At 39.7% G+C, this 25,473-nt stretch overlaps 1 protein-coding gene across 1 annotated transcript in view; it reads left to right on the forward strand.

The window, feature by feature from the left end:
* GFPT1 (glutamine--fructose-6-phosphate transaminase 1) overlaps positions 1–24,612 on the forward strand; it is a 59,189-nt gene extending 34,577 nt beyond the window's left edge. Inside the window, exons 11-19 of the mRNA XM_045978984.1 lie at positions 552–647; positions 5,624–5,721; positions 7,962–8,082; positions 8,978–9,135; positions 15,715–15,829; positions 16,285–16,412; positions 17,238–17,405; positions 18,043–18,204; positions 19,074–24,612. Coding sequence (XP_045834940.1) covers positions 552–647; positions 5,624–5,721; positions 7,962–8,082; positions 8,978–9,135; positions 15,715–15,829; positions 16,285–16,412; positions 17,238–17,405; positions 18,043–18,204; positions 19,074–19,118 — 1,091 coding nt within the window. The 3' untranslated portion in view covers positions 19,119–24,612. The remainder of the gene's footprint in view (positions 1–551; positions 648–5,623; positions 5,722–7,961; positions 8,083–8,977; positions 9,136–15,714; positions 15,830–16,284; positions 16,413–17,237; positions 17,406–18,042; positions 18,205–19,073) is intronic.
* The last annotated feature ends 861 nt before the right edge of the window (positions 24,613–25,473 follow it).

The raw sequence follows: 25,473 nt of genomic DNA on the forward strand, positions 1-25,473 counted from the left end.
AGAGCTTACCTCATTAAGGTTGTTTTGAGGATGAAGAGAGCTAATTTATGTAGAGCCTTTAGAACAGTACCTGACACACTTAGGCCTACTATAATGTTTGCTCTTGTGAACTGTTAAGATGATTTTTCTTAAAAATGACTTTTCTTTTCCTTTCTCATGGGGTTGCGGTGGGCTAAAAGCTAACATTTATTCCTAACTGCTACATGTTAGGTCTCCCCTACACTAATGCACAATAGTGCTGTGAAATAGTTGCTGTTCTTATTTTATGGATGAGGGAATTTCCCCAGAGCCATTTAGGTGTTCAAGGATAGAACCATCATTTGAAACAAATCTGACTCTAAAACTTAAGTCTGTCCCCCTCTGTTTTGTTCTATCTGCATGTTTTAGGTGTGAAGTTAATAAAGTGAGTTTTCCTCCTTATGGATTTTTCTTCACACGGGGCAAAATGTCCTATGTGAATATTGTACTCTACTGCCTTCCTGAGATTATGTTATAAAAGGTAGACTTCAGTTGGTACAAATTTTTTAACGATACAATTTATGTTACTTTAGGCAACTTCAGTTCATTCATGCAGAAAGAAATTTTTGAGCAGCCCGAGTCCGTTGTGAACACGATGCGAGGAAGAGTCAACTTTGATGACTATACTGGTAATGAACTATGGATGATTATTTCGGAGCCTCCTGTGGGGGTTGGCACTGGCAGGGCCTGAAAACTCCTTGTCGTTTATAGCTTGACAGAAAGCTGTGTCTGCCAGCCACCAACGGTGCCCAGTCGTCTGTCACAACCCCCCCCCCCATATGTGAGTCCACTGATGTGAGGTGTGCCTAGAATTGTCAGATGCCAGAGGCACAGAGCAGGTGGTAGATCAGTGGTTACCAGGGGCAGGGAGAGTGTTTCAGTTTGAGAAGATGAGAAAGTTTTGGGGATGGATGGTAGCGATGGTTGTCCAACAGTGTGAATGGGCTTAATGCCGTGGAGCTGTACTGTACACTCAACAATGGTTAATGTTAAATTGATGCTACATCTATTTTACCGCAATAAAAAAGGGGAGGTAATAACTAATGGTTGTCAGAGGCCGAGGGGATGGGGATGAAGAGTGACGCTAATGGCTTTGGAATTTGGGACAGGTGATGAAATGTTCCAAAATCAGGTGGTGCTGATGGTTGTACAGCTCTGAATATATTGAAAACCATTGACCATGGACTTTAAAAGGGTGAATTTGTGGTATGTGACGTGTCTTAATAAGGTAGTTATAAAAAATGTAAAAACTGGCTAGAAAGTCACATTTGAAAATTGTCAGTATTAGCATGATTTTCCTGGAGTGGGTCGGGGATGTCCTTCAGTGTACCATTAAAAACATGTAACCTCTTTTCACTTCAGAAAACCTTTTCAGGCACTTGCTGTGTAGTAGGGACTGTTCTGGGCACTGTAAATTCCAAGAGGAGTGAGACCTGGTTTCTCTCTCCTTGGGAAGCTTGCATGTATCTGCTCAGCCTGGATTTTCTCTCAGTTTCTAAGTGAGTGAAGGTGTGAACTTGCCAGAGGCTTTCCAGGTGTTTGCTTAATGCCTTCTGGGATAATGTGTACCTTCCTGCCTGCCTAGGATGAGCTGAGAGGGCAGCCTTGGTCTTCTTTCTGGAAGTTTTGCCTGGACCCTGTGCCACAGGAACTTGGGCACCTGCAGAGATGAGTTTGAGATTGACGTTCTGGGGTCCCAAGTTGTCTCTAACCTCTTTATTGTGAACTTCCATTTTGGGAACACTGCTCATTCATCGGGACCAGTTTAATAAACAGTGTAGCAAACAGACTTTGGGCTAAACTTCTCAGCATTAATTCATTTTTGACAAATAATTGTTAGGGTGTAAAACTCTCATCCTGAATCTGTATGTCATATGTGCAGTGTTAAGTGTCTTCTTCCTTTTTTTTTTTTTTTTAAAGATTTTATTTATTTATTTGACAGAGAGATCACAAGTAGGCAGAGAGGCAGGCAGAGACAGAGGGGAAGCAGGCTCCCTGCCGAGCAGAGAGCCTGATGTGGGGCTCGATCCCAGGACCCTAAGATCATGACCTGGGCTGAAGGCAAAGGCTTAACCCACTGAGCCACTCAGGCGCCCCAAGTGTCTTCTTCCTTATGCCATATCCTGGTAATGATTTCCAGAGGTGTCCAGAGAATGATTTCTCTGAGTAAATGCTGTCTCTGTGTCTTTTTCTTTTCTGAGCAGCATCAGACTTTCTCAACAGGAGAGATCTGTTGAAGCTGAATTATAAATAGAACATCTTGTGTTCAGAACATCATGTTGAACATAGCAGGGACTGTAGGGAAGTTATTTCTGATATGATCTCTTTGAGGTTCTTATAAATCTAGAAGGGGGCAAATATATAATTACTTAAAGAAAGGTAAAATATGATAAATGACACTAGAGACATAGTTTAATGTTGAGATGTTTAAAGTTCACTGTTGAATTCGGAGTAGACAATAAATCTGTCTGTGGGCAGGGGCTTTGGGGCCAGGAAAGGCTTCATGAAGCAGGCAGGCATGAGTTTCAAGGATTTGAAGGTGAAGATGACACAGGAGCACTGCAGTTGGAGAAAATGGCGTTAGCTAAGGGGGGAGATAGCGGAAGACCCTGGGCAAGCTATTGGTAGAATACCATGTGGTCCAGTTTGCCGCATCTACTACCTGAGGAGGAGTAAGGAGCAGTACATCTGGGAAAGAAGATGGGAGGAGCTGCCAAAGGGGTTCTTGAATGCTCTACTGTCGGGCGGAGGTGTGGGGGGACCTCCTTGTGTAGACATTACAGAGCTGTTAGGAGGCTTAGGAGCCAAGGCGATCAGAGCTTCACTGGAGTGAACTGGTCTGAGCAGCGTGCCCTGGAGGGGCGACAGGCTGAGGTGCAGTTGCCACTTAGGATGTTGTCCTGTCTAGGCCAAGGCGATGGGGAAGGGAAGGAGAAAAGCAGGAGCTGCGTTTGCGGGTGTGCGGAGAGGGGCTTGTTGAAGGGGGTTGAGCTGGAAAAACTGGGAGAGTAGCAGTAAGGACCACCTATGGGAGTCTTGGAAGCGAGATCAGGAAAAAGATTTATTTCACAAGGGAAGACAGAAACTTTCAGAAGTTCAAGATTTTAAAAAGGACTTTTATCAATGTTATCTTCCTCATAAAAGTTCTATAATACAAACAGGATAGCTGTTACCTTTTTTATTGTTAAGATAAGGAAATTGAAGCTCTCTCAGTTTGAGAGTCTTGCCAGAGGTCACACTGCTGGTCTTTTGTGGAGCCAGACTAGCCTGCGGTATTCAGGTATTCAGCAGTGTTCCAGAACATGCTCCATCCCTGCTCTTGCCCTCTGGGCACTCTTGCTGCTGCAGCTGCTGCTGCTTCTTTTAAAGATTTTATTTATTAATGAGAGTGGGGGAGGGACAAAGGGAGAGGGAAAAGCAGACTCCCCACTGAGCAGGAATCCCGATGCGGGGGTTGATCTCAGGACCCTTGGATCATGACCTGAGCCGAAGGCAGACACTTAACCAACTGAGCCATCTAGGCGGCCTCTTGCTGCTTCTAGTACTGTGGCCTGCTTTATCAGAATTAGGCCTTTCTCGAAAGCATCGTCCATTCAGATCTTGGATGACTCCATCCAGAACTACCTCAGACCTCCCTCAGCCAGTAGGGAATTCAGTGGTTTTAAAGGAAATAGTTGTCACCCAGCTAATCTCACCATCCTGCTTCCTTTCATTCTTGTTCATCATCTAAATACAAGATGCAAAATTTGCTTTTATACTGCATCATCTCCAAACTGGTTTGCCATTGCATGACTTCAACCCAACCTCTTACTGTTGTTTGCTTTCTTCCCAAACCTTTGCACTACGTGCCGAGGTCTGTGGAAGAATACTGCAGGCAGCGGTGTGCTTGGTCAAGTGCAGAACAGCAAGAAGGCTAGTCTGGCATCAGTGCTCAGGTGGAGGGTCAGTACTAGGAGATAAGGTCAGAGTTAAGCAGGAGACAGAGCATGTGGGCCCTTGAAGACATCGTAAGGAGTTTAGATTTTATTCCAAGTTATTTGGCAAGCTGCTGAAGCTTTTTTGTGGTTTTATTTTTTCCTTTGCTGACTTTTAAAAAATAGATATAATATGCCCTCTTACCGTTGAAATTTAAAAGGGAGACCGTAAAGTTACTTGGAAAAATAAATAGCAAAACATAGCCCTTGGTTTTATATTATAACCAATTAAGGTAAAAAAAAAGTGTTGGGGAGATAGAGAGCAGGGACCAAATAGACCGAGGGTGTGTTAGAGGCAGGAGGACGCCCCTTCTGGGCATGCGTATCTGTCCCCTCAGACACGCCGCACAGTGCCTTGGGTAGTATATTCCCTTGGCGGGTGCTCAGGAAACACCAGCTGAAGAAATTGAAATTTCTCACAGGTAGAAAACTAGCCTTTGTGTTGAAGTATTTCTACACAAGATGCCCTTTGAAGAACCCATCAATAGTCAAAGAGACGGAAGGAGGACAGACTCATTGGAAGGTTTTGAGATCATTTAATGTTTTTAAAGGATCATTGTAAAAGATGATTTTATTCAGGCTCTGTGTGGAGGACAGGCTCTAAGAGGTGGGGATAGAAGAGAGAGTAGTTAGCCGAGTGTCTCTGTGGTCTAGGGCAGAGATGTTGGACTACATGATAGTGAGGGCGTTAGAGTCCCCCATAGAAGGCGCACACAGGACCTGTCTCGGGGTTGCTGTAGAGAGAGATAGGAGCAGTGGAGGGGCACTGCTGTCTGGTGTCTAGGGACACTTAACCAACCGAGATGGGAAAAACTGAAAGGAGAGGGGTTTTCTGTTGTGTTCAGAGCACTGTTCTGGGGGTGGGGAGAACACTGTTCATGTGGGAAATGAATGTACCTAAGCAGTTTTTTCCCAGATAGCTTAAAGAGGCATAACAGATATAATAAAATTCACCACTGTTGGAGTGTAATTCTGTAAGTTTTGACAAACCTCCACCACGTGATCATAACCCTAACCTCCACAGCAGTCAAGGTGAAGCACAGTTCTATCGCCTTGCGTACGTCCTTTTGCCCCTTTGTGGTCAGTCCCTTCACATCGAACCATCAGCACCTAGCAGTCTCTTGTCTGTGCACTTATGGTTTTGCCTTTGAGATAAGTTGTAATCTAAAGAGAGGAATGGGAAAACGATCAGACAAGGTAGAGTGAGATAAAAACCGCAGGTGTGTGAACCTGCAAAGGGGAAAGGTTAGTTACAGGTTTGGGGCAGACAGATAAGTTGTGATCTATTTAATTTAGTTTTCTTTCTTTTTTTTTTTTTTTTAAGATTTATTTGTTTGACGGAGAGACAGAGTGAGCACAAGTAGGCAGAGCAGCAGCAGAGGGAGAGAGAGGGAGAAGCAGGCTCCCCGCTGAGATGTGGGGCTCGATCCCAGGACCCTGGGATCATGACCTGAGCCAAAGGCAGAGGCTTTAACCCACTGGGCCACCCAGGTGCCCCTTTAATTTAGTCTTCAAAACCGTATCTTTAAAATGGTAGTGTTTCCCATATTGCAGTGGACACTCACAAAAAGTGACTACCTATTTCCTGTGGTCCTTTCCTCAGTAATTATATTCACAAACTTTTATTTCAGTGAATTTGGGCGGTTTGAAAGATCACATTAAGGAGATCCAGAGGTGTCGGCGTTTGATTCTTATTGCCTGTGGGACGAGCTACCACGCTGGTGTAGCAGTAAGTGGCTTCTTGAGATTTTAACTGTTTGAGGTTGGATATCAGAATGTCTGTAACACACCATGTAAAATTATGCTTTGTTAAAACATGATGTTACCTTTTCATGTTAAGACGAAAATCAGGAAGATGGGGGACAGAAATGTTAATAGTAGTTGCTTGGACTTATTTATCAGTGGAAAATTTACTTTAGAAAGACTCTTAGATATACAGGTGGCCCACCTGCAGTGACTTCATGGAAGGCAAAGAGTGGGAAGATTTTTCTGTAGGAGCAGTCCTTAAGTTTTGCTTCTCCTTATTTTCTTGGCTCAGACAGATGGCTAGTAGCATGTGTGAACCTCAACAGGATTTTACTTGGTAGGCGCATTTCTGCAAACGAAGGAAGTCTGCTTCTTGTCAGACTTCGTTCTTTATTTTTTAGGAAGCTGAATTAAAACATTTTATTTTTTCTAGTTTTATTGAGAAATAATTGACATTCATTGTTGAATAAGTTTAAGACCTATGGCATGATGCTTCAAGTCAGATATATTGTGAAATCGTGGCCATAGTAGGTTCGGTTAACATCCATCTTCTCATAGAGATACAATAAAAACAAAAGAATAAAGGAAAGAAATTTTTCTGTGTGATGAGAATTCTTAGGATTTACTGTCTTAACAACTTTCCTGTATATCCTACCGCAGTGTTCACTGTAGTCATCATATCGTACATTATATTCCTAGTGCTTGTTTATCTTATAACTGGAAGTTTGTACCTTTTACTACCTTCCTCCAGTCCCCTCTCCTCCCACCCCTTACTTCTGGTAACCAAAGTCTAATCCCTTTTTCTATGAGTTTGTTTTGTATTATTTTTTAGATTCCACATATAAGTGAATCATACAGTATTTGTTTTTGTCTGTGATACTTATTTCACTTAGTATAATGCCCTCAAGATCCATCTGTGTTGTCACAGATGGTGGAATTTTCTCATTTTTCATGGCTGAATAATATTATTCTGTGTGTGTGTGTGTGTGTGTATGTATGCACCACGACTTTATCCATTCAGCAGTCGATGGACATGTAGGTTGTTTCTGTGTCTTGGCTTTTGTGAATAATGTTGCTATGAACATGAGGATGTAGATATCTTTTCAAGTTAGTGTTCTCTTTAGATTTGAATATATTCCCAGAAATGGAATTGCCAGATCATATGGTAGTTCTATTTTTAATCTTCTGAGGATCTAATGTAATATTTTTCATGACGGCTGCACCAATTGACATTCCCACCAACAGTGCACAAGGGTTCCCTTTTCTCCACATCTACACCAGCACTTGTTTTCTCTTGTCTTTTTTATGATGGCCGTGCTAGCAGACATAAGGAGATACCGCATTGTGGTTTTAATTTGCATTTTCCTAATGACTAATAATGTTGAGCATCTTTTCATGTACCTGTTGGCCATTTGTGTATTTCCTTCCTTCCTTTCTTTCTTTCTTTTTTCTTCCTTCCTTCCTTCCTTCCTTCCTTCCTTCCTTCCTTCCTTCCTTTTTTTTTTAAAGATTTTTATTTATTTAACACAGAGATCACCAGTAGGCAGAGAGGCAGGCAGAGAGAGAGGAGGAAGCAGTCTCCCTGCTGAGCAGAGAGCCTGATGCGGGACTCGATCCCAGAACCCTGAGACCATGACCTGAGCCGAAGGCAGAGGCTTACCCTCTGAGCCACTCAGGCACCCCTGTATATTTTCTTTGGGGAAATGTATATGCAGGTCATTTGCCCAGAAGTTCCAAAGTGTATTGACTTTTTTGGGGGAACGTTATGACTTTATGAATACATGGTATTTTTAAAGTGCTTAATTTTCACAGGGGTTTTATGTGTCTTTGGTTCTCTCTGAAATCTCTCAGTGACTTGGTGTTACATGAATTGCTATTTCAAGATTAGGAATTGGGAAGTTAGAGATAAGAGACAAGCTAACTCAGAACAGTGCTTTTTCTTCTTCTCAAAACATTGTATTTGTGTGTGTGTATTTGCTTTTAAGAATACATGCATTGATAACTAAAGAGTCTTGTACTAAGATGTTAACAGCACTTGTATCCTGGCTGGGGGGATTTTGATTATTTCTTATGCTTTAATCAGTATTGTTTGTATTCTATAATAATGCATGTGTATCATTTTTATAGTAAAAAAAATGAAAAGTGTACATTGACTCCAAGGAAGTTCAATGAGAAAGAGTATTTGAAGTAAGGTTATACAACCGAATCATCTTTTCTCTGCAGACACGGCAAGTTCTTGAAGAGCTGACTGAGTTGCCTGTCATGGTGGAGCTTGCCAGTGATTTCCTGGATAGAAACACTCCAGTTTTTCGAGATGATGTTTGCTTTTTCATTAGTCAGTCAGGTATGCTAATTTTAAAGACTTGAAGGAAAGGAAAGTCATTCATTCTAATAATTGTAGCATGTCTTGGCAAAAGCTGATATTAAAAGATAAACAGGTATTGCAGATGATGTGACAAATACAGATTTATATTGATATTATGTAATTCTCTATGAGTTAGTAAAATTAACACATTTTACACGTAAGGAGCTGAATTTTCAAAGATCAGAAAAGGCAATCATAATAAGTAGGAATTTACTATTTAAAGTTTTATAAATTTATTTTAATTATTTATTTAAAGATTTTATTTATTTTTATTTATTTGACAGACACAGTGAGAAAGAGAATATAAGCAGGGGAAGTGGGAGAGGGAGAAGCTGGCTTTCCACCAAGCAGGGAGCCCGATGTGGGGCTCGATCCCAGGACCCTGGGATCATGACCTGAGCTGAAGGCAGATGTTTAACCACTGAGCCACCCAGGCACCCCACAAATTCATTATTTTAAAGTGCATGTTTTTATATATATATATGTTTTTAAAGATTGTTTTAGAGAGAGAGTGTGTGTGCAAACTGGGTTGGGGATGGGGGTGGGGTGGGGTGGGGAGAGAGAATCTCAGGCAGACTCCCTGCTGAGCATGCAGTGGAGCCTAATGTGGGACTCGATCTCAGGACCGTGAGATCATAACCTGAGCTGAAATCAAGAGTCAGACGCTCAACCAGTGGAGCCACCCAGGCGCCCCTGGTGCATGTTTTAAAAAATTTTACTTAAATGATACTGTTGAAAGTGTAGTCATTTTTTTTTTTTGTTTTTGCATCTAAGAAACAGTATCTGCTGACTGCTCTGTGTGTTACTTTTTGCATTTAAGAAACAGTGTCTGCTGACTGCCCTGTGTGTTACTTTTGTCTCCCTTCTTACATAGGTGAGACAGCAGACACCCTGATGGGTCTTCGGTATTGTAAGGAGAGAGGAGCTTTAACTGTGGGGATCACAAACACCGTGGGCAGTTCCATATCAAGGGAGACAGACTGTGGCGTTCACATAAATGCCGGGCCTGAGATTGGTGTGGCCAGCACGAAGGTAAGTTCCTGACTTAGTTCTCTTGATTTTGTCATCATAGTGGGGGTGGAACACACTAATCCATACCTTATAGTTCGTTTGTTAGCACTTACAGAGCTCATATAGTTTACTAATCATAACAGTCCATAATAGATAAAATATTCCCGAGGCTAAAAGGGACAAGCATATATAAGTTTCATGCTGGCTGTTTCCATTCATCGTTTATGTTCCTCCTGTCAGTGCAGCAGGGTACATGGTAAATCTGATGTCCTCTTCTTTTAGTAAGCTTAGTTGGGAATTAGAAAAATAACAGATTAGGAACATCCAGCTTAATTCTAATAATTTTTGACAATTTACATACTCATAGCTTCTAATAAATAGCCAAAATACACGTATTACCTGTGGAAGTTTGTAAGGAGGTATACTTTTGGGTATAAAATTTGCCAGTTTGGGGGCGCTTGGGTGGCTCAGTGGGTTGAGCCTCTGCCTTTGGCTCAGGTTATGATCTCACAGTCCTGGGATCAAGCCCCGCATTGGCTCTCTGCTCAGCAGGGACCCTGCTTCCCCCTCCTCTGTGCCTGCCTCTCTGCCCACTTGTGATCACTGTCAAATAAATCAATAAAATCTTTTAAAAAATTTGACAATTTAAAACAATTAAAGTGAGTATTATATGACAATATCTGTTTCTGTTTGGATACTATATCTGTGGAGACTTAGGACTTAAAATACCTTTTTTTTTAAAGGCCTATTGAGACTACTTTGCTCTTTGAAATTGGAATATACATAAATTTAGTATTAGTAATAAAAATAGGAATCTTAAAATACAAAAGATGTTCTCTCTCCACAATTGTATTACTCTTTATGATTTCAAAATTTCTGTTTTTCTGCTTAAGCGTAATATTTCCTACTGACTGTCTAATAAGATGCTTAGGTATTGGTGGATTTTATTCTAATTAAGGGAGTGTGGAAGATGATGTTAACACATACAGAACCACATTTGAATTTTTTCCTCTTAAAGAACCTCAGATTTTTTTTTTTTTTTTTTTTTTTTTTTTTTCTGGAAAATCTGTGATTCTTACGTAAAAACCCTGAGTGAGGTTTTTTTTTTCATGGTTACTTTGATGTTGCTAACACTATAATTTACAGAAAGCTGAAACCTGAATTTTCTCCATGTGGTAATTAAAACATGTAAGATGTTTGTGCTTGGGTTTCCATTCTGTGCCTGAATAAATATCCAGCTGCCCTCAGGAGCAGCTTGTGGATTTTTGGAGCAGTATCCAGACAGACAGCTTTGATCAGGGATTGGAATTCCAAAGCTCCTTTATTCACAACACATGGTGAAACAAGGGCTTCACCATGGTATATGTGAGATACAGGATCATAGCACTGAATGGGTGCTCTTGACTTAACTTTTCAAAAAAATCTTTCTTGAACTGTGAGCTGCCTGGGGAAGTTCAGTTTTTTTAAATTTCTAATTCTCTTGTTCACAAAAACTTCAATTTTCTCAACATTTTATTTTTATTTATTTTTAATATTTGACTTTTTTTTTTTTAAAGATTTTATTTATTTATTTGACAGAGAGAGATCACAAGTAGATAGAGAGGCAGGCAGAGAGAGAGAGAGGAAAGCAGGCTCCCTGCTGAGCAGAGAGCCCGATGTGGGACTCGATCCCAGGACCCTGAGATCATGACCTGAGCCGAAGGCAGCGGCTTAACCCACTGAGCCACCCAGGCGCCCTAATATTTGACTTATTAGAGAGAGCACAAGTGGGGGCGGGGGGGAGGGGCAGAGGGAGAGGGAGAAGCAGGCTCCCCATGGAGTAGGGAGTGTGAATGAGGGCTTGATCCCAGGACCCTGAGCCAAAGGCAGACACTTAACCAACTGAGCCACCCAGGTCCCCTTTCTTAACATTTTATTATCATCATTTTCAAACACACAATGAAGTTAAAGGAATTTTGTATTAATACCCATATGCCCATCACCTAGATTCTATTATTAACATTTGTTTCAGCTCTATTGAGGTATAAGTTTTACCACCATAACATTCACCAATTTTTGGTATATAGTTTTAGTAAATTTGGCTGTGTAACTGTCACCACAGTCCTGTTTTAGAAGACTAATTCACTTAAAAAATGTTCCTTTGTGTTCTTTTACAGTCAGGCCCCCCCACCCCTGCCTCTCAGCCTCAGCCTGAGGCAGCTACAGTTGCTTTCTCTTGCTGTACTATGTCATCTTCCAGAAATTTCTTATAAATGGGATTGTATAATATATGTCTTTTGTGTCTGGCTCCTTCTCTTTAACAGCATAGTGAAAAAGGGTTTCACCGTTGATGTTTTTGAGACTTTTTTATGGTGTTATTTCTAGCAGTTGTTCTCTTTTTTGCAGGTCTTTTTTTTTTTTTTTTTAATCTTTTTATTTTGAAGTATCTCTAGGGTTTATAGAAGTTGGAAAGATAGTAGAGAAGTCCATGTACTTCTCACTCAGTTTCCCCCAGTGGTTACACCTTGTATAAGAAAAAAAAAGCATCTTTTCATAGTATATATTTTAATTAATGTCTTTAAAAAAATGGCTCCCTTAAAAATTTTAGTAAGTATGACAGTCTTACTTTAATTTTTCTTGGACTTTAAAGTAGTTTTGTTTTCTTCAACTGCCTTAGACATTCTGGGCTTGGAGTTAAAAAAGTTTTGCAGTGTTTAGTCGTAGAGCATTTCTGAATGGTAAATAGAAGTTTTTATGTTAGTAGGTGATCAAAGAAGTTCATCATTGGTCCTCATCCCTGGCCCTGTGATGGACCTAGCCCAGGAATTCTATAATCTTGATTATAAATTTCCAACTTTGCCTGAAAAACTGTCAGGGTTAAAGAGAGAGAGATTACCGAGTTTCTCATAATATCAGACTGTAGACAATTTGATATTTCTGTAGGAATTGATGGGCGTAAATGTGCAGATTTAGCAGTTTTTTATGTTAGTGCAGGTGTTTAAAATTTAACCACAGTACTGACTTTTGTTGATTTTTAAAAATAAACTGATACAGCTTTTGGCCAAATATAAAGTAAAACCAAGTTTAAAAGTTCAGAGTCAACTTTTTCCTGGTAAATTCTTTCAAACCTCAGTAAATTCTAAACATGAGGTGTAACTTACTTTTCTCATAAGTGGTTTTCTGGTGTCTGTTGGTGAAATGAAAAACATGAAATTAGAAATTAAGCTTTAATGGGAATGCAGTGGAAAAATGTGTGCGTTAAAGCTATTCTGTTTAATATTTATACCTACGAATCAGGGTCAAGATGTCTTAACTCCAAATAAGGAAACATTACTCTGTAGAATAATAGTTTTAGTCATGGACTGGAGGAACTGGAACTCATCTGATTGGTTTGAGCTGGAAACAGTTTAGGTATGCCAGGGGTCCCAGATAATGGGTCTCTCCCCCATCCTGATCATATGTTTTGTGATTAATTAGTTTATTTAAAAGTAAGCGTCAGTAGGAAAAAGTAGACCAGAAGGGCCTGGAATTTAGAATACAGATGTGCCCATTAGCCTGAAGGCAGAGGACTGCAAATCCATGCCAGTGCTGTGGGGAAGCCTGCTGGTGGACCCCATCGTAGCACAGGGACAGGTGACTGTGGAGGAATGTATGAGCAGCTGGCCACTTGGAGGCTCAGCAAGAAGTAAGGAGTCTCATTTAACTATTGGGAAGTTTCATTTAACTATCAGGAGCTTTAGCAGATTGTGATTTTATTATACAGGAGGCTCATTATCCACATTATGACAGGAAAATAGTCATTGATGAAGTGATCCCTTATCCTGAGATGAGTCATGGAAATTCAGCCTATAATCTACAAGAAAACTCAGAATAAATTTCTTAATGTTAAAATTATACATAATACTCTAGCCAGCTACACCACAACAGTCCTAGTGATTTAAGAATAAAAATATAAATAAGAAACTTAAATGCCTAAAATATAAAATTTAGTTTCTTTAAATGACCAATGAATTAAAAAGATACCAGAACTACTATTAAAAATCTTAGTACAGAGGTGCCTTGGTGGCTCTGTCAGTTAAACACTGACTCTTTTTTTTTAGATTTTATTTATTTATTTCACAGAGAAAGACACAGTGAGAGAGGGAATACAAGCAGGGGGAGTGGGAGAGGGAGCCCAATGCGGGGCTCGATCCCAGGACCCTGGGATCATGACCTGAGCCGAAGGCAGATGCTTAACGACTGAGCCACCCAGACGCCCCTAAGCATCTGACTCTTGATCTCAGCTCAGGTCATGATCTCAGGGTCCTGAGATGGAGCCCCTCTTTGGGCTCCACTCAGCAGAAAGTCTGCTTGAGATTTTCTCCTCTCTCTCTGCCCCTACCCTCCCATGTGCTCTTTCTCACACACACATAAATAAATCTTAAAAAGGGGGGGGGGTGCGCCCGGGTGGCTGCAGAGACCAGAGACTGCAGGAAATGTCACAAGCCAGTAGACAAAGTATGGGTGAAATGGAGGGAAAATTGGCTATTTATAAGAGTAAAAACACAAGTTAACACTTTGCACTAAAATCAATTTCAGATGGACTAGAAGTCAAAAAGGGACAATGAAAACAATAGAATGAAGAAAATTTAATCATACTTAACTGATGTTAGGATGGAAGAATTAGGCTTAAAAGTACTACTCAAAGTTAAAAAAATAAAACTTGATAAGTTAATAAACACCATTATAAAAGGGTTAATCCAAACTGGGAAAAAGTATTTGAAACTAACAGTGAAGATATTCTTAGCACCAACAAAAAACAAACAAAACCCCCCAAAACTCCCAGGTCCAGAAATAAGTAAAGAACATATAGTTAATTCTTAAAAGAGAAAACATAATTGGCTAATGAACATGAAAACGGTCTTTTCAGATTTAAGATATGTATGATAAAGTGATAGCAAGAGACCATTGTCTAACAACCAAATGGTAAAAACTTATTAAAAAGATAATTTTAAGTATTGCAGAAATTGTGGCAGAACACTCATCTCACAGTCTCATACAGCTAATGGGAATGAAAATAGTCTTGGTCATTGACTGCACATTTTAAAACATTCACAGTTCTCTAGCCTAGGAAAATAGATGTCTCTTAGTTTAAGCTTTCATCAGTAAAAGTTTGTTTTGAGCCTGCGTGTTAGGCATCACACTGAATGTTTTGCATTGGTCTCGTTTAATTCTCATGAAAATCTTGTAAATGTACCTGTAACAGATGGGCCATCTGACACCTAAAGAGAGGAAAAACCACCCTGGTTTAGTGGGTAAGAGAGAAGGCATTCTTCCTTGGGAAAGTGCTTGTGATTAAATTAAGAATATGGCAAGTTATGAGTATATCTACCGATTAATTTTCTTAACCATTTAAAGAAAGAAGGGGGGCAGTAAAGATTAGTAGGAGGTATTCACAAATGCTATTAATATCATGTTATTAAAATGTAATTTTACATTTAAGAATGATGATTAGGGGTGCCTGGGTGGCTTAGGTCATGATCTCAGGGTTCTGGGATCAAGCCCCGCATCGGGCTCCCTACTCGGTGGGACGCCTGCTTCTCCCTCTCCCACTCCCCTTGCTCTTGTTCTCTCTCTGGCTGTTTGTCTCTGTCAAATAAATAAATAAAATCTTTTTAAAAATGATTTTTCTGGGGCACCTGGGTGACTCCGTGGGTTAAAGCCTCTGCCTTCAGCTCTGGTCATGGTCCCAGGGTCCTGGGATCGAGCCCTGCATCAGGCTCTCTGCTCGCCTGTCTCCCCACCCCCCTGCCTGCCTCTCTGCCTACTTGTGATTTCTGTCTGTCAAATAAATAAAATCTTTAAAAAAAAAAAAAAGGTTTTTCTTATTTCTACCCACTTTTCTACAGTTGAGCTTAAAAAAAATTTTTTTAAGTCAAACTGGAGAAGAAAAGGTGGGAGTGAAGAATAAGCAATGGGCAAAGGTGAAAAAAAAACCAAAGAACAATTAAAAAAAAAAACCAACAAAACCAGTGCAAGTACCTCAGGGAAAGTCCTTCAGGGCTTTGCTTTTGATTTACATAAAAAGAACCTAGTCTGGTTATGCACGTGCAGATTTACACTCTTCTCACCTTACTTTGCATGTTTCTGATCCTTTCTGAGGGTATTAGGGATTTGGTAAGCATCTGGTATGTTATAAGGAACTTTAGTTTTGTATTTGGAAATAAAGGTTAAGTCATTGTTCAAATTCAAAAAAGGCTAGTGATAGATTTCCCAAGTACTGATTCAGTTTGCTATTAACACTGTTTTGTTTTTTGTTCAATATTTTATTTATTTATTTGAGAGAGAGTGAGAAGGGAGAGGGTCAGATGGAGAAGTAGACTTCCTGCTGAGCTGGGAACCTGATTCCAGACTCAGTTCTGGGACTCCAGGATGATGACCTGAGCCCACGGCAGTCACCTAACCAACTGAGCCACCCAGGCTCCCTAACAGTTTTTTTTGTTGTTGTTGTTTTCTTTTCTTTTTTTTTAATAGACAATACATATTTATAAAACCAATGGGAGGGAATTCTTTATTTTAATTAAAAAATCCAACTTCTTAAAATGCAACTGCAACCAATTCTGCTTTTCTGTGGTGTTTCAGGCTTACACCAGCCAATTTGTATCCCTTGTCATGTTTGCCCTCATGATGTGCGATGACAGGATCTCCATGCAAGAGAGACGCAAAGAGATCATGCTTGGACTGAAGCGACTGCCTGGTATGAAGATCTCACAGTGGATGTTTGTTATCTGCGGGCGTGGCTAATGGGTGAAGCGTTTTCTCATCCTTGAAGCTGTCTGTGGCTTGTGTAGCTATTTAGTCAAAAAGATCCTTCTTCTTTGGCACCTTTGTTTTTAAAAATCTTTCACTGAATAGAAACACTGGTCTTTGGGGGCGCCTGGGTGGCTTAGTGGGTTAGAGCCTCTGCCTTCAGCTCGGGTCACCATCCCAGGGTCCTGGGATCGAGCCTTGCATGGGGCTCTCTGCTGAGTAGGGAGCCTGCCTCTCTGCCTACCTGTGATCTCTGTCTGTCAAATAAATTAAAAAATCTTAAAAAAAAAAAAGAAAAGAAACCCTGGTCTTTTGTTAATTGCTTCCCATATATTATTGTTATTATATTGTTCAGTTTATTACCCTTTTTTCGTAGACTTTGTTAATATTACTTCTTAACAGATTTGATTAAGGAGGTACTGAGCATGGATGATGAAATTCAGAAACTGGCAACAGAACTTTATCACCAGAAGTCAGTCTTGATAATGGGACGTGGCTATCATTATGCTACTTGTCTTGAAGGGGCACTGGTAAGTCTTCTCACTTACAGTTATGGTCTGAGGACCTATGGACCTGGCATACAGTCATACATACTCTTAGATCAAATGAAATAGATAGGACTTTTGAAAATGTCTCTGTATTTATGCACTCGGATTTGTTATCTTGAGAAAGGGTAACATAATACTTTAATTCAAAAGTGAATATTGGGGCACCTGGGTGGCTCAGTGGGTTAAGCCTCTGCCTTCGGTTCAGGTCATGGTATCAGGGTCCTGGGATCGAGCCCCACATTGGACTCTCTGCTTAGTGGGGAGCCTTCTCCCCCCCCCCCCCGCCTGCCTCCCTGCCTACTTGTGATCTCTCTCTCTCTGTCAGATAAATAAATAAAATCTTAAAAAAAAAAAAGACTTAAAAAAAAGTGAATATCAAGAAAAATACATTTTTACCACCTTGATTTGGATTTAGCAAGTTAGTTAACTACTTGGATTAATTTGTTGCCTACATGTGAGTAAATAAGAGATTAAGTTCTCTACGTGTGAGATTTCATGGAAGTAAACACGAGGCAAGTAAAAACAGTTACAGAGTAATAGGAATATATTCATGATCACCTGAAAGCCTCAAGTTTTTGTGGGTTTAGAACTTCTAGTTCTTAAGAACTTCTAGTTACTTAATAAATAAACTTCCAGTTACTTGATAGTTTAGAAATAATGATCTATTCACCTATGTTTACAGGTCAGTGGTCCTTTTATACTTTTGGCTAAATAGTGACTTCAGACAGCAGATGTTTTATGTAATATTTGCATAAGAATGGGTTTTTGAAAAACAGACTGTAGACTAATCTAGTTCTTTCCTGTTAGAAAATCAAGGAAATCACTTACATGCACTCTGAAGGCATCCTTGCTGGCGAATTGAAACATGGCCCTCTGGCATTGGTGGATAAGTTGATGCCGGTTATCATGATCATCATGAGAGATCACACTTACGCCAAGTGTCAGAACGCTCTTCAGCAGGTGGTTGCCAGGCAGGTAAGTTAGGGGCTCCTGGGAGGGCACCAACTAAGAGTTGGGTCGCTAAAGCTTATTTGAATTTTATGATTTGAAAGTGATAAACCAGTGCCCAGTAGGTGGCTTACAGAACATATGGAGGTTTACATGTGAAGAAACTGAGATACTCAAGAGTTTTGATAGCACCCAGCTCCTGATCTCATAATAAACAGAACCAAGACCAAAACTGAGGTCCTAGTCTCCCGATCCTGTCCTCTCTCAGTGTGTGCTTCTCCCTTTCAAGATAATATTCTTGAAAGTATATTTCAGGAGAAACTAGGTTTTATGTTACTATTACAGGTGTTGTGTTTAACTGAGTTTTCTCCAGATCACTCGGCTTTTATATAAAGCCCCAAAGATATTACTGGCTGTTAACTGAGCTCGGTATTTCTCAGTTTGTGTGAGTTTGAATAAATTATTGAATCCCACAGTTTCCGTTTCCTTGGCTGCAAGTCAGATCAATCTGAGTTACCACGTAGGATTGTGAGTCAATGAGGCCACGTGCATGTGGGCAGTGCAGAATCTGCACGTTCGTGTGCAACAGCTCTGCCTTTGCTTACCAGCGATTTTGTGTGTGTGTGTGTGTGTGTGTGTGTGTGTGTGTGTTTTTCTTTGCCAGGGACGCCCAGTGGTGATTTGTGATAAGGAAGATACCGAGACCATTAAGAACACAAATAGAACAATCAAGGTGCCCCACTCAGTGGACTGCTTGCAGGGCATCCTCAGTGTGATCCCCTTGCAGCTGCTGGCTTTCCACCTTGCTGTGCTGAGAGGCTATGACGTGAGTGACGGGTCCCGGGGAACTCTTGAGCTCGCTTTCTACCTGGTTCATTCATAGCTTTCCTTCGAAATTTTTAGCTACAGCATTGGAGAAATCCCTCAGGTATTTATCTGTCACCTGTCACATTTGCATGGCCCAGTTCGGAGATTACGTCATGACCTTTTTTTACCCATAGAACCTGAAGGAACCTTGGAGCCTACCTCTGTGATTGGAGATTACCTCCTTGGGGAATCCCCAGGTGTCTTCTCTTTCCTTCGGGGTGGCTGGCAGTTCTTTGGGACGCCCCCACACATTGCAGGATTTAGTATCCCCGCTACCCCAGTCATGACAGCCCGACATCCTGCTCTCACACACAACTCCTCTAAATCACTACTGACTGGCATTTCTAGTAAGAAAGGATTTAACAGGGAGAATTAGGCTTAGGGCTTACATAGCCATTAGGGAGGCCACTGTGCCATCCGCCAGGGTAGGAATTGCAAGGAACCACTACTGTCGGGGGGTCTGGGCTGATGTAGCACCAGGGTGGGCTACTGCCAGAAAGATGCATGGAAGCTGCTGACAAATCCCACATTAGCTGCCTGAGGCCCATTACCCTCCGAGTGGGCTGCGTCTTTTGCAGAGGACCACAGAGTGCTTTCTCTGCTGAGCCGGCTCCTTCAGGATGCTTTTTCCTCATTCCAGGATTTTTAAGATGCATTATTTGGCTTTGTTTTCTAATTGTAGTTTTTTATTGTCTGTAATTAAGATGGTTGAAGAACAGGTTGTTTTCTGGTTCTGTATGCAAAAGTAATTTGCTTAGAGTAGCTGTTTCTCCCTTCCTTACCCCCCGCCCAATCTGTACAGTCTTTCACATATTGTTTTCTTTGCAGGTTGATTTCCCCCGGAATCTTGCCAAATCTGTAACTGTAGAATAAGGAGCATCTGCAACTCTGGGCGGTTGAGCAACAGAAGACACCTTTTGTATTTAACACCTTGATTTAAAATATCACTCTCTGAAGCCTTTTTTAGTAAATCCTTATTTATATATCGGTTATAATTATTCCACTCAATTTGTGATTTTTGTGAAATTACCTCATATTTTTCCAGTAATTTGTGGGGGAGTTTAAATAATGGAATTTATATTGGAATTGTTATCACAAAGAGATTCAGCTCTCATTTTCTTTCAAGGATGCTGGGTGTTGAATTTCTGGGCCCTGCACTTCAATCTGGGAGGATTGTGTGTTTTTAGAATAATTGGCCTTTGTTTTACCGTGCTTCTCTTCATTCAGCCCAAAGAAAGTGTAGTACATTTAATTGGAATATCTAAAGACAGTGGCAATGTATGCAAATGCTTAGACATTTGATTAAGGTTTTGTTAAGTTTACGAATTAAGAGAAGATGCTGTGATTTGTTTTGAAATTTGTGTTTTGTTTTTAAATCACACTTGTAGAACTTAAAAACTGAAAGCTTTTCTTAGTGGGGTTTCTATGTAAGTTAGGTTAACCTGAGTGTCTCTGACCTCTTGCTTGTTATCTGGAGGTCGAGTTAGAGTTAAGGTAGGAAGCTAGAGTATGGTAGTACATTGGTTTTCTCCACTCTTAACAGCAAGTATTTGCACAATTTTATAGCAGAAACTTTAATTTTGAGCTGCTTAGGACAATTGACAACATGATTTTCTGTGTGAAGTTGGGGGACCTCCAGGTGGGGTGTCCTATTCCTAGTTTTCCCATCTTCTAAAACTGTTTTTTATTTCCTTGTATCTGTAGTTTTTTGTTTCTTGTGTTTTTGTTTTTGTTTTTTTAATGACTTGTTCTTGGAAATCACAACACAAAGTTGCTGTCATATGTCTGAGATTAAATCAGTACTAATATATGCAGAGTTCTCTAATTTTTGTCCTGAGGAAAAATTGCTTGCAGTGAATTTTAACTTTTTACTGCCTTGTTACATAAAACTCATACCAGCCTGCCAGTTGGAAGTTCTTTGTAGTTTGGAAGATTTGCAAGTCTTTTGACTAATCATTTGATTATAAATGTATGTGCTGAGCTAGGTTTAGAGAAAGCTCTATGTTTTACACCGATGCTAGTGAAGGATTGCATCAGATATAGTATTATTTCTTAGGTATACTTCTCTACTGTCTGTGTTCCACCCCTGAAATCATTTAGGAATGAAGAAGATACAAATAAGTAAAGTGGTATCAAGGTGCCTTCAGCTGGTTTATGTCAGAAACGGAATTTAACAATTTAGATTAAAATAGAGTAGAGTATTAGTTTGACACCCAACGTGTTGTGAGTAATCATTTCTTTATGGGGCTTTTTGGCCAAATCTTGGGGGTTATAGAGCAGTGTGTTTGTGTTTTGGTGAAGTCCTTCTCTTTTTAAAGTTTTTGCCTTTAAATTGTGAAGGTAAGATATTTAGCATAGTTAAGTAAATTCAGGCTTTTTCTTTTTTCTGTGTTTGAATTTCTCAATGAGGTTAAGATTTCTAATAGCTATTGCTGCAAGGGGAGCACAGAATTCTGCTTGTGTGTTAGGGTTAGAAAAACTTAGCATATTTTGAGGTACTTTGGAAGGACTGTCCTAGATGGAGACTAGAAACCTGGTTGTTTTTAAAAATAAAATAAGGTTACTATTTACATCATATGTATGTTGTCACTGTAGCTATATTTATCTATTTTAATTGTTTCTGAGATGATTTTGTTTAGGCCTGCTAGTTTTAGTATGTGTATAGTGTCATTTCTTGTGTTAAATTAGCATTTTATGTCTGATTTGTATGGATTTGTAACATTTCTTAATGATCTGAAGTTTAAGTCAGCATTCTAAGTGAACAAATATGTGAAATCAGTCACTGGTTTTCAATTTCTCTTTTTCTCTTCCTCTATGTCTGTCTGTCTGTCTCTCTCTTTCTTTTTCTCTCTCTCTCTCTCTCTCTCACACACACACACATACACACATACACACACACACTTCAAGCTAGGATAAGTTCTGAACTGGATATCAAAAGCTGATATTAAAGAAAAAAGAAGTGATATTTTCCAAATAAACATGGTTTCTCTTTTTTGTCCCTTCTTGGTTCTTACTTTATTTCATGTAGTGATTTTTAAATGCTTTTATGTGTTAATTACGTACACAAAAAAGGATACTCTAATAAGGCAAATCACTAATAAGTGTGCATGCCTACTTAGAACCAATGTAATATTAATAGGTAAGAGAATCTGATTTTTTCAAGAAAGGTATTCCACAAAAGGAGTCCTTATATAAAAAGTTCTTTCTTGTAGTACATTTAGAGTTTAAATTCATTCACATATGTTCCTTACCTCAGCCCTGAGCCCTTTTTAGGCTGGGATCATGGGTAGCATCTCACACATGGCTCAGCAAATGATGGTTCCTTTGCAGTCAGTTGGCTCTTCTGTCTTTTTTAAATTCCCTGTGCCATAGGAATGAGTGGGAAGAGGAAATGAATGCTCACTGTTTTTAGTGTGCTCTAATTGTGCCAGCCTCCTACTATGGGCAGGTCACTGTGCCAGGACCTGGAAAGGACATCATGTTGAAAGCAGAGTCTGCTTGTCCCCAGGCAGATTTATCACTGATGAAGACCAAGATCATTGTGGGCACAAGGTGAAGGGAGTGGAAAAGTGGAGGTGAGCTGGGTTGTTAAATAATGGTCCAAGTTTAGGGGTGTATAATGTTCAAAAGAGGGAAGGTGCATTTTGTAGAGTGCACTGTTGCCGCAGGCTGTGTGGACCACCACTTGTCTGTGGTGCGGCAAGGAGCGGCAAAGGCGAAATGCACAAGGGAGAAAGCAAGCATGCGTACTACTCCAGGGGGCGTACGCAGGGCCGCCTGCAGGTGGGGCTGAGGGTTAAGAGAGCTAACACAGATTTTCTTAGTTTTGTGACAAGTTGTTTCTAAGATGATGTCATCTTAGCCTTCTGACTATAGATCTTTTGGCCTAAGCTAATCATGAGGACAGGAGAAAAAGGAGCCTCCTTTCCCCCACTTCCCACCTTTTTTAGCTTCTTGGTAATGTTTATTTGGCACTTACTTATATTGTCTTCAAAGAAGGAAGACCAGCTGAAATGTTTGCTTTAACAAATATATTTTAAGAAGTCCTTTGGAGTCAGTGTTTTATCTGCCTAAAAACTTAGGATATACTACAGCAATAAAAGGGAAAGACTAAAGTTAACTATAGTATGTGACAACTTAAGTTTCTAAAAAGCACAATGTTATTGAAAAGTGTTTGTTGAAAAAGAAATCATAGCTCACACGGAAGTTGTGAAGGCCAAAGAAATGGAAGGGAATGGTAAAGGAAGGTATTTTAGCCTTATGTCCACATAGTCAGTGAGTTTTATCTACCAGACTACCGGATAGAGTGTCTTCTTCATGAAAACATACTTCAGATCACTTTCTGTGTTCTTCATGTTAGAATCTCAAGTTTAGAATTAACACATCTGTTTTTTCTCGCAATATTTAAGGATTATTAATATATCAGCATTTCCATAGCTTGATGAGTTTAACCATATCTTCAGATCTATGACATGACAACCGATAGGACTAATGATAACATTTGCTTTGAACCAATAATTTTCAGGGTTAAAAGAAAATCATAGTTGACTAGCAAGATTGTAAAGTTATGCTGTATTAACTTGTAAGTCTGTAATAGCTTGGTATCACTGTTAAGGAATCTACCATAAATAACAGCTAATGAGAATGTTTTAGGAATTTCTTTAATTACCTTTCTTACGGTACTCAGAATGAATACAGAAATGATCCTGTTAGCTTTTTAAATGTTCTGTGGTTGACTTTTGGTTTGTTTTTTTTGGTGTCTTTTTCTCCTTTTTCCCTCTCTTTCTTTCTTTTTTGCTTATTGGTATTTGGTATTTGTTTACTTTTGGTATTTGTTTAAATTATACTGATTGTGAGCAGGAGGTTTTAGAATATTTGCTTTGTTTCAGTTTTCTGTTCTATAAGATAAATGTGTAGTTTACCGAGCCATTGGATCATTTCTTCCTCATGTCTTGTAAGTCCAATAACTCTAACCTTGAACTGTGAATAAATTACCAAAACTTACTGAGAATTGCATTTTGAGCAATTTGCCAATGTTTGAAGTATATAAATGTTTGTAGATGTGTTAAAGATTGTATTGCACTAAGAATGTAGCCAGTGTTTAGTTGTTAGTAAACTTTTCTGATGCTAGAAGTTACTTCATTACTATTGCTTTTTAAAAGAGAAGATGATTGGATAAATATAATCAAGAGTTTCATGTCTCCACTCCAACTTGCCAGTTGTTTTTTGAAAGAATTATTAGATTAAAACAAAGGATCTACTTTTTCTGATGTCATATACCTTAACAAGTCTTTTAAAATTTTTTGTGAGAATGTGTTGTTTCTAGCGAATTTCTAGTGTATACAGTGATCAACAGCTTTGCGTAAGTAAATGGATAGTTGCAAAAGAAGGCTATTGAAGATGGGTGAGTAACAAGACAGCATGTATGCTAAAGTCTCTGTAGTATCTGGCAATCTGTTAATTATAGAACAAAGACTCCTTTTACAGGATCCTTTTATAAACAGCAAGCGAAAATCTCTATCCGAGTGCTTACAGCACTTGCTGTGTTCTGCAGGAGACAGAGTTATGAGCCAGGGTAGTTTGAATGAATAGCTGTGCTGTTTTGCCTTCCCGGAGAACTGAGGCCAGTCCCTCATCTCTGTCTCTGTGTTGCAGCAAAGCCTGGGGCTGCCACACAGCGTGGGTCATTTTTTCCATGGGCCACATTTTGGCATAAAATCCAGATTTACTTTTATTAAGCAGTTATCTTTAAATTCTCCTCAATTGGCTAGAAGTATTTACTGAGTACTTACTAAACGCCAAGAAATAATTTCCCTAAAAAATTAGAGGCCTGTTTTTCATTGGAGTGGCATTTAAGAAAAAGAAATTGTTAACTTTTTTGGATGAGGAAAAGAAATGAGAGTTAAGTTTCTCTCATGAATCTGAAGGCAAATAGGTGTCCTGCATTTTACAAAATGATGTAAGCAAAGAAATGATGTCGGAACTTTATTAGTTTAAACATCCTGGAGCTATAAACTAATCTTGTCATTATATACAGACAGGTTGCCAGATTACAGGTCATTTAACCAGCAGATCCCTTCCCCAGAAGTATGTGTGTAATAAGATAAATTCATTATTCTCCTTTTTGGTTAGCATGTGTACAAGAGATCATTTGCAAGATTGAAAGGCCACATTTTTGAACTTCTTACTACATGATTTATTGGCTCAAATTCCAAGGTTCATGTATGTGTTTTCTCATGTATTTCTCCTAATGCTGTCATGTAGCCATATTTTCCTTTTCATATTTCAAGAGATTTTTGAAAATGAAGTATGAATGTACAGTTGAAAATATGGAATAAAAAATGGAGCTTGTAAACAATTAGAGAAATGCTTTTTGGATAGAGTTACAGTTCTTTCCTTCCACTCACTTATTAGTCTACCTCTGTTTGTGTAAGATTAAAAAGATTGTTTATACCTATTAGGATGAAAGCTCGGCATGTTTTTCATGTGCTTTATTTTCTGCAGTATACTGAGTGTTTTAGAAGCATCCAATAATTTAAAAACCAGAGCCTAATAAGGTGTATTGTGGAACTCATAGCTCTAGTACACCCTTGGGGGGGCCTTTAGGAGTTCATTTTTGCCTCTATCACTCAGCTTTATGTGTTCCAAAACAGAGGTAAATACGGTGAGGTCTTAGAATTGCCAGAATAGTCATGGAGAATTCTAGATTCATTATACCTAAAGGGCAAATGACCCCGTGATTCTTAGCTAATGCATTCTGGTTGGTTTTTTTTGTTTTGTTTTGTTTTAAGATTTTATTTATTTGACAGAGATCACAAGTAGGCGGAGAGGCAGGCGGGGGGTGGGGGGGAAGCAAGCTCCCCGCTGAGCAGAGAGCCTGATGCGGGGCTCAATCCCAGGACCCTGGGATCATGACCTGAGCCAAAGGCAGAGGCTTAACCCACTGAGCCACCCAGGTGCCCCAGCTAATACATTCTTAATTTGTGAGATTCAAAGTTGGCTGTCCATTAATTTTAGGTTGTCCTACAGCATCCTGGTTGTAAAGGTCCCTGAGTACCAGAGTCACTACAGTTTGTTCCTGCCAACAGCCCCTTTCAGGTGACACTCTTGTCCGCATGTTGTCCTCACTGATGCCAGTGTGGTGTCCTCCACACATGGATGTTCTGTGGCAAGTTCAGTGTGAGATGGACTCATTAGAAAGCCTGGTCTTCAAACAGTGCCCCTCATG

Source organism: Meles meles, chromosome 15 (assembly GCF_922984935.1).
Source record: "Meles meles chromosome 15, mMelMel3.1 paternal haplotype, whole genome shotgun sequence".
NCBI classification, from domain to species: Eukaryota; Metazoa; Chordata; class Mammalia; order Carnivora; family Mustelidae; genus Meles; species Meles meles.